This window comes from Lepidothrix coronata, unplaced genomic scaffold (genome assembly GCF_001604755.1).
Source record: "Lepidothrix coronata isolate B3197 unplaced genomic scaffold, Lepidothrix_coronata-1.0 Scaffold211, whole genome shotgun sequence".
NCBI classification, from domain to species: domain Eukaryota; kingdom Metazoa; phylum Chordata; class Aves; order Passeriformes; family Pipridae; genus Lepidothrix; species Lepidothrix coronata.
Window position 1 is genome coordinate 73,708 of NW_016690391.1, and position 9,735 is coordinate 83,442.

A 9,735-nucleotide genomic window follows, 5' to 3' on the forward strand; every position below is an offset into this window, starting at 1 on the left:
GGATAAGAGACATGAAGCATAATAAATTTGAAACACAGTGAGGCCAAATAATTAATCCTTGAGCTAATTAAAAACTGCTGGTGGCAAGGCAAGTACTGACAAACTCTCTGAGCACACACAATGCTGTGGTGGAGGAAAAAAAAGGTACCACATAATGTGTGTTTTAATGTGTCATTAAATGAAATCATAGTTGTTAATCGAGGCTGACTTTTTTTCTGACTGGCAAAAGACACTTTTCTGATTACAGGGGGGAAAAATCTGATAATGACAGAATGACAGGACCCCAGAAAATATTGCAACTCTAGTTTAGAACTTGTCCTGGCAGGGGGTTGTGCTGGAAATGGATTATTTCAATGGGGCATTCAGGATTTATATCAGAATAAATATGCCCCATGGAGCTAATGAGCAACAGTCTTTGCATTTTCAATAATTTCTTGCTCAAATTCCTTATGTTTCAAAGCCTTGGGGTTATTTTGGGCCTGCACAATCAATGCAACTTTCACTTTATCAGGACTGCAATGTAAAAAAGAGTAATTAAGCACAGTGCTCTTGATGTCCTTTATCTGCGTTACTTAAACCAACTTGATTTAAAGCTCACAATCTTTTTGTTCAGCTTCAGGGTTTTATTTCAAAGTCTCTCCAGACACAAAAGGATTTCCTCTCGTTTCCCCGTTCCATTGACTCATTCTCCTTGGTAAGATGGTTATAAACAGTTTTACATTTTGAGCTTTGACGTGTTTCTCTGTTTGCTCAGATGTTTGTCCACGTATTTCTGACAGTTCTTTTTTTTTTTTTTCACCTCTCGACTTTTTAAGGTTGATTTTTGTGTTTCTCGAGGCTGGCCACTGTTCTTTATCAGGCTGAACTCATTTCTTCTTCCTCAGAGTTGGCATCATCATCATCATTGTAGAAGTGAATTGTGGCTTGGACTGGAAAACTCGCCAGAACCTTCTCTCCCATGTTAGTAAGGAACTTTTGGGATTTGGACTTGGGCAAATAAAGTCTAATAAGAAAAAAAAAAAATATTTTAAGAGAAAAAAAAAATAAAACCACGTGACATTTGTCCATCTGAGCTGGCTGGAAGATGAAAACTGATTTTCTGGAAATTAAATAATTAATTCTGGAGTTAAGATTAGGGTACCAGGATTAGAGTGGGGTTGGGTGCTTGTAAAGAAAGGGGATATCCTATTAATTTTCCCCCTCTAAAGGAAAGTCCCAGTCAGGAGTTTCTACATCATTAAACCCTAAAGAATCCAAATGTTGGTGAAAACCTTTGTCAGTCCCCCCAAGCACAGGAAAAGCTTTACCTGGAATTAATTTTAACCCAATCTAAGCAACCTCCAGACCCAGATCTGTAACACATTCCACTGGCAGCTGTTCCCATTGATTATTTGGGCTTTGTGAGCTCCTTATCATATTAATAAATATAAATATAAATGAGATGAGGCAGAAAAACATTGGGGTTTTTTAGGGTTACTTTTTCCTTATTTTTGTGTTGTTTCAGGGTCTGTTCAGCCTGGGCATCTTTCCTCGTGGAGGGATAAAAATCTGGGCAGTTTAATGAGTAATTAAACTGCTTTACTAAAAAGGGATGTTCCAGAGGCAAAGTGATTCTTCTCCTGAGAAGGAATATGTCTCATTTTGGAAAATGTCACTTTTCCTGTATCAAGTGATAAGATTTAACTCACCTCACTGGATGTTGAAACCCCAGGGCTCCTTTTGATCTGCAGTTTATTAATTGACCATCCAGTTCTGACTGTAAAGAGAGATTATTTATTTTATATATATATATATAAATATATATATATATTTATAAATATATATATTTATTATTTATTTTTATATATATATTTATGATGTAGAATAGGCTAAAAATGAAGATTTCAATTATTTTCTTCTGTAAAATTCCCCAGTAATGTTGATTTCTCTGCTCTGCTGCACCTTGGTTTCCTCTGACTAATTGGACTTTGGAGAATTTGTGTGCCAAAAGTTGCACATTTAACAAAGTTTGTCCATTTTATGAGCCACAAAGCCAGGGAATTGTAGAATTGTACATTTTACTTTAGTTCTTATGGAATATCTGTAGTGAGCTGATAACACCACCAAATGGGAGTTCAGTGATTGGGAAAAAAATAGGATTTTCAATCAGTTTAAGGACTGGGTTTTCCTGGCTGTGTAATACTGAGTTGCCAGCTGGGGTTAAACCCCAACAGAGTGTTATAAAATACCTCTTTACCAACACTAATCAGAAGCTTAATTGGGATAAAAGATCACAAAAAGCACATTAAGGGCCCAAACAGCAAAATCCAGACACAACTGGCATCTCATATTTCAGTGCAAACAGCATTAAAAAAGCTCCTTTCACATTTACATTAAAATTAGTCTTTTGTATCTTTATTTACCTGTAGCTTCTACTGTTTTCTCTTTGGAATAAGTATTATTTTGAAATAATCATATAAATAAGAGCAGGGATTGATTAAACACACATTATATACTTTTTCTTTTCAGACTATCAGACAACACTTTTGAAAAGCAGCTCTGATAAAAGCCAGTTAAATGGAAAATCATCCTCAGCTTGTACACAGCAGAAAATGTTCACTCTTAATTTATATTTTATTGTAGTTATGGCAATAGTAACTTCAAACTGTAGAATCACAGAGTAGTTTGGGACCATAAAGTTCTAACCCCCTTCCATGGGCAGGGAAATCACTTCTCATGGCTTTTCTTTGGGCATAAATAACAGTATATTTATATTTAGTTGGGAAAGTGTTACTTTTTACATAAGGAAAAGCATGTTTTGTATAGGTAGCTTTAGGGTGCATTGTTACACACGTTCTTGGCAATAGAGGTGAAATTATTAGTTTAATATTTTTCACCAGTGCTTTTTATTTTTGGGGGGCTTTTCTCTGCATCTTTCAATTTGTCAGGTTGGATTCTTACATGTAAATTCCTAAATTGTTGTTTGAGGTTTTTTTTTTTTTTAACTACACAGAGGATATTAAAACTTTAATTTGCTTTGCTCTCCAGCGTTTGGAGCATCTCCTGATCCTTCAGCCCTCATTATACCCCACACTACAGAGGCATCTCAGATGCTGCAGGTGTGTGGATGGACCAGAAAGTTTGGCTAAGAAGGATCTGAGAAGCTTCTGGAAGGATATTATTAAATTTTAAATTTTATCTAAAAATTTAAAAATTTAAAATATTTCGATATTTTAAAAATTGAACCCAACTCTTTAATTTATACCTTCACGTGTGCTTTGTTCTCCCCACACAAGTGGGCAGAAGCCCGGGTGTGAATTAAAACTTTTGAGCTGGTTGGATAAAATTTTCAGCAAAAACACCATGTCAGTAAGAAATCACAATTTCCTGATGTCACAAATTGTTTCTTGGAATCATCACTGTAAGAGTGAGAATTCTCATGAGAATAAGACAGCAGGACCTGTGTTGATTGTGCTTAATTCTCTATTTTTGTTCTTGGAGCCCAACAAATCTTCCCACCTGAGGAAGTAAAACTAATAATCACAGTACATCTCAAAGGCAGTAAGAGTTGCTTTGAAATTCAATTTTCTCTTCATTTCCTGGGTGGTTTAGCTACAGCAACATCCCTCCCCCCTAAAAAAAACCCCAGCAAATAAGACTGTGCACCTGAAAGTATATTTTTTACCTTTCACCTTAAAGTCATTTTCACTCCCTCTCTATACAAAGCATCACATCCATACTAGGCCTGGAGATTTCAAAAGGAGGAGTTTTTTGTATATATAATTAAGCAAATATGAACTGCTGTTAAAATAAGGGTTGTTGTGGAGTAAGCAACTGTTTCTGCAGCTCTTTAAGAGCTGATAATGATTCTATATCTGACACAAAATCAGAGATACTCTTAACCATCCCCAGGTCCAGGACAGTGTAGTTGGAACTGTGTTTTCTAAAACTGAAAAAAAAAAATACTTGAAAGAGCAAATGAAGGAATGACCAAGTCTCGTTTCCCATGTCCAATTCCTGCCCTGGTTTTCCAGAGGGAATATTTTCTCCAGAATTCAGCCTCACCAGTTGTTGATTCTCTGTGGTCTCCCCATCCCTTGCTGGGAGTGTCCAGGGCCTCCACAAAGCAGGGCTGCTGTAAGGGTGAGATACAATAATCATGGAATATCCCCAGCTGGAAGGGACCCACAGGGATCAGCCAGTCCAACTCCTGGCCCTGCACAGCCCCAACAATCCCACCACGCCCCTGAAAGAATTTTGGTTTGGTAAATCTGGTTTCTAGGGCAATATTTTGTCTTCTGCCTCCCAAGTGATTAAACAAACCACACAATCTCTTGCCCGTTTTCCCCGAAGATCTTTTTTTTTCCCTTCAGGATTTCCCAGCTCCAAGTGTCTGCAGTGAACTCAAAATGATCTAAATGATGATGAAATCTTTTTATTTCAAAAGAAAAACCACCCCTCCCTCCCTCCCTCTCTGCCAGGGTGTCTGAATACACATTCCATGTTGGCATTGGGAGGCTGGTTATTTATTGAATCAGCAATTCCAGAATTAATCAGACAGGATCCAGAATTAATCTAATCTAATTAGCCCAAGAGAGCACATGGAGTGGTGGGTGCTGCATCTGCCTTTTTTTTTTTGGGGGGGGGATGCTCTTTTCCACAGTATTTTCCATCTCTCCCACTTGCAGGATCCAGGTGGGGAAATGGAAAAGTGCTTTCTGCTATAAAAGGCAAATAAATGTAAAAATAATATTAATAATAAATCGGTGATCACAACCTTAATTTTCATTTATAAGTAACATCTGACTAACAAGGATAAAGTTAAAAAAAAAAACAAACCTGAACAAAATGAACCCATCAAACGTTGAACAAGAAACATTTTCAGACAGGTTTTTTTCCGACACGAAGCTGAGAAATGTTTTCTGCCGGAAACAGTGACATTCAAATGATTCTTACAGTTGGATTTTCCCAAGGAATGCTGCTGGAAAAGCCTCTCCCTGTGCCTCCCTTACCTCTCCTGGTGCTCCCTGAGCCGAGGCAGGTGCTGCTGGAGCTTCCAGGAGCCCCGGGAACGGGGATGGACGTGTCCCGCCGGATCCCGGAGCGGGAGGCTCGTGGCTGCACCTTCCATGGCCTTGGATGCTCTAAAGCCTGGGCCAGGCTGGGCTTTGAGCCCCTCCTTTATCTGAACTGCCACAGAAACTCACCTAAAACAAATAAACTCACCTAAAACAAACACGGCCTCAGGTAAAAGGAGGGAAATGTCCTTAATGAGGTTTTTTTTGAAGAGTTCAAAGGTAGGATGGGCTCCCACCTTGGCTGTCCCAGGAGGGCACTCCCAGGGAAACAAAAGATTTTTGTTGGCAAATCCCATGGGATGTAATGCCCTTTATCCTTCTGTGGCTGTTTTATGGAGTCTGTACTTGCTCCATATGAAATATATGACGTAAACAGACTTTTTGCACGAGCTTGGAAAAGCTCGTCCAGACCCTCTCCTAAAAAAAAAAGGGGCGTAAAGAGAATTTTAAATGTGAAGTTATATTTTTAATGGCTGAAGTATTTTTCACTTCCTGGCTTTAAAAGAGAAAAAAAAAAACAAAACCAAAAATAGTGTAAGTGAGAGGATTTAAAGACAGGCCTGGTGACTCCCTCAGGACTACAGGGTTGTTCCTTTGATTAAATTCCTATTTGAGGGATGGAGGAAGATTATGCCAAGGATTGCTTTGTCCACCAAAGAGCAAGGGTTATGAGTGGCACTGCTTTGAGGAATCTTTGATTTCAAAGTGTAAAATAGAGAATCACAGAATGGTTTGACTTTGGAGGGACCTTAAAGATGATCCAGTGCCACCCCCTGCCATGGGCAGGGACACCTTCCACCAGCCCAGGTTGCTCCAAGTTTATCCAACCTGGCCTTGGACACTTCCAGGGATCCAGGGGCAGCCACAGCTTCTCTGGGAATTCTATCCCAGCCCCTCAGCACCCTCACAGGGAAGAATTTCTTCCTAATATATTCTTTTTTCTTCCTGTATATGCTTTAAGACTGAATAGAAATCAACTTGGGTTTCTCACGTGAACTTTCCGGAGAGGGAAAGATAATTTCATTTACTGAGCATGGAGTGCTCGTTGATTATTTATTATGAATTAGGTACCTTCTGTCTAAATCTACTCTCAACCAGGTTTAAATACCTTGTGGTATCTGTGAAGTTATAAGTAAATAGTGCTATAACTCAAAGAAAAGAAAATATGTGCACAGTCTCGTTCACTTTAAATATTTATGTATCAAGATCAGTACAATTATTGGAATGAAAAATAAATGAATAATGTTCGAATTACAAAATATATATTAAATAGCAGCACAGGTCCTGAGGAGAAACTGGCAAACTTCTTAAGTAACTTAAATTGCAATTAAATACCTTGCTAAATTACACTCTTAAATACACATATACAATATCAGCAGCTTAGTTTTATTTAATCCTGATTTAACCTGGTAGTTGAAAGGGAAGTTTGCATTACACAACTCACGTTTATGGTCCTGATCTGTATGTGAGGATAATTGATTTATACCTCTGGATGGAATCTGCCAACATGGATAACAGTGCAGGACTAAAGCCTGAACTACTTGCCTGTAACTCTCCAGAAGATGCAAAGTTATTCTCAATTAAACCTGCTGATAAAGACTGAATTTATTACAAAATTATTGAAAATACAATTTCATTGATGAAGCTGTAATGTCATCTAATATAATGATGTGTAACACTGTGGAAAAAGTGTGAGTCAATATTACATTGTAGTACTAGTTAATCAAACCACACCACTTTAATTGGCATTTTCATGGGAATCATTAGCTCAAGGTTGCAGAGCTGTAGAAAATGGTTTGTGGCAGCAGAATAAAAAATGCTGCAGTTGTGTCAGTCACAGCTGTATAATTTTAAGAACTGTATTACTTTTTGATACATTTAATTTTAATATAAGGTGCTTAACTTTAATATTTGGTGAGGAACACTTCACAGGATCAGAAGACACTGGTTCTGTTCTGTTGCTCATCCATTTTCCCAAAAAGCCAGGGGTACCTTTCAGACCTCTGACAACACCTGAGAATAACTTGGACAGACTCAACTCTTACAAAGAGATGAGCCAGCATATTCTGTGATTCTCTAATCATTTTGTGTTCATTGTAAGAGCCTTTTTATCTTTGTGGGAAATGGGTTTTACTCAGTTTGCTCATAAAAGCACTTGTGCATTCGCAAGAATAAATTCTGTATAAATTGGTGTGTTTTATATAAATTGAATATATTCAAGGAAACAGGATACCTCTGCGGCATTTTGGATAACCTCTGGTGTTAAACAAAATAACAGGGGCACTGACAGCATGCAAAGCTCCTCAGATAGAAAAAACCCTTGGAAAAGCTTTTGAGGAACGGAGGGAGAAGGAAATGGAGCTGTTCACAAAGCACAGCAGGGTCAGTCTCATAATATTCCTTTAAAGTCAGAAAGAGAAGCTCATCTACACTGAGGTTACATGGCAGAGTAATGGGATGTCTGAGGGCTGATATTACTCACTGTTTCTTTCCAAGGCTTCCTTCCACCTTCCTGTAAGGAGGAACTGATTGACACAGTTATTATAGAAAACCTATTTTTTATTTTTTATACAAGGCCTTGGCATCATCATCATCAGCTGATTCCCAATCTAAAATTCTTAACCCTTTAATCAAAGCTTGTCATGATTAAGTCTGAGCTACACCATAATAAAAACTAGAAAACCTACAGCAAGGTAATGGCTCCAAATTAATTATGTGCCAACATATGTCAAAACTTGTATTAAAATTGGGTTGTTTTTTGCCTGTATTCTGTTCTGCTTTAGATTCCCTTGCAAGGTGAAGTTTTGATTCAGTTTTCTCATTTACTCATGAACTTTGCCAGGGTAAGGGAACCTCAAAAACTGTAGTGAACTGTGTTCAATCCCAGCACAGGATAAAGCAAAGCAAGTTCCTCATTGTGCAAAGGTTACACAAACAGTTGTGCTTTGTGGTGCTCTCTGAGGGTCAGCAATGCATGTGCTGTTGAACTAAAAGGGAGAAAGTGAATTCCAAAGCTGAGAGCTTTCTTTGCAGGTTGTATACTTTGTTTGTTTTCTTTCCTTTGATGTGCCCGAGGTAAGTATTTTGCCTTCCTGCATGAGATAAAGTCACACAAAGGAGCAGTGTCTGATGTTAGCTCCAGGTTAGGACCACTGGAGACCTTGTTCCCCTCTCTGTAGTAAAGGACGTGGCAGCAGCACTAGGCTGGAATTTCTTAAGCTTGAGGTAGAGAAGAAGAAATACTTAAACTATTTGACCCTCCAAATTATAGTCACCTGTTTGTGCCATGCACTGTGGAAATCAACATTATGTCCCATCCCTGGAAGTGTCCAACGCCAGGCTGGATGGAGCTCTGAGCAACCTGGGCTAGTGGAAGGTGTCCCTGCCCATGGCACGGGGCTGGAACAAAATCATCTTTAAAGTCCTTTCCAACCCAAACCTTTCCGCCATTCCCTGAGGCGCCGGATCGCGGCGCTCGGGGCGAGAGTTCACCACTTGCTCTTCCCTCCTCTTCCTCCTCCAGAGCACAGGGACAACTATCCCGGTGCAAACACAAAGCCCCAAGCCACGTTTAATGATTTTTGACGGCTTTTATTAATTTTACACGTCCTTTCACCACACAAGTGCGCACCGACAGGAAAGGCTCCGAGGCGAACCGCGGCACCGCCGCCTCACGACTGAGCGCCGAGGAGGGGGCGGGGCGACGGCACGAAAGGGGCGGGGCGCCCCGCGCGCCAGGCGCCGGCAGCCAATCAGAGCTCCGGGTCGCGCCCGCCCGGGTGACGCCCCGCTCTGCGATTGGCCGCGGCGCGGGGGCGGGGCGGGGGGCGCGCGCCCGCCATGCTGATCACGCTGTGCTACCTGTACCTGTGGGCGCGCCGGGGGCCGCGCGCGGCCGCGCTCGTCCGCGGCACCGTGCGGAGCCTGCACCGCTCCCGCTGCTCCTTCACCTTCTGCGCCCGGCAGCCGCACCCCGAGGAGCGCGTCTGCCTCAGGGTCGGCGGCAAGGTGTTCTTCACCGGCGAGGCGCAGGTAGAGCCGCGGGGAGGCGCGCCGAGGCGGGCGGGGGGCTGGGGGTGTGTGTCCGCCGTTACCGCGGTGACGGGGATGCGGCGCGGCCCCGCGTCGCCACGGCAACGGGGATGCGCATCCGCGCCCCCCGGGGAGCTGCGGGTGCGACAGTGGTGCCGTGGTTTTATCTTTAGGGGTTTAAGGTTGGAGGGAACAACGCCTGGAGCGCCTCCCGTGCTGTCGCAGCCAAGGGAGGGATGAAGGGAGAGCCAGGCGGTGCCGCGGCGGGGGATGTTAGTGCAGGTGTAGTTACCTCTGCTCACTGCTTGCTAGAGGTTGTTGAGCTGGGGTGTGGGCTGAGGGGTGCTGTATGTGCTGTGCGTGTATATGTGTAAATGTATATATACGTGTGTATATACATATAAAGTATATAACATATTTAAAAATGTGTGTCTATATATATAAATATGTGTGTGTACGTATATATGTATATACGTATATATATGTGTGTATATACATATAAAGTATATAACATATTTAAAAATGTGTGTCTATATATATAAATATGTGTGTGTACGTATATATGTATATACGTATATATATGTGTGTATATACATATAAAGTATATAACATATTTAAAAATGTGTGTCTATATATATAAATATGT

At 41.0% G+C, this 9,735-nt stretch overlaps 2 protein-coding genes across 3 annotated transcripts in view; both read left to right on the forward strand.

The window, feature by feature from the left end:
• The window catches only part of PIGP (phosphatidylinositol glycan anchor biosynthesis class P), an 11,782-nt gene extending 8,635 nt beyond the window's left edge, over positions 1–3,147 (forward strand). The window contains exons 6-8 of the mRNA XM_017833143.1: positions 614–694; positions 885–960; positions 3,028–3,147. Of these exons, the coding sequence (XP_017688632.1) occupies positions 614–694; positions 885–960; positions 3,028–3,128 (258 nt within the window). The 3' untranslated portion in view covers positions 3,129–3,147. The remainder of the gene's footprint in view (positions 1–613; positions 695–884; positions 961–3,027) is intronic.
• A 5,750-nt stretch (positions 3,148–8,897) lies between these two features.
• HLCS (holocarboxylase synthetase) overlaps positions 8,898–9,735 on the forward strand; it is a 111,833-nt gene continuing 110,995 nt past the window's right edge. Inside the window, exon 1 of one of the 2 annotated variants that reach the window (XM_017833099.1) lies at positions 8,898–9,089. In XM_017833099.1, coding sequence (XP_017688588.1) covers positions 8,898–9,089 — 192 coding nt within the window. Of the gene's footprint in view, positions 9,090–9,240; positions 9,372–9,735 lie in introns of those variants that run through there. The other variant, XM_017833101.1, reaches the window with a different exon arrangement.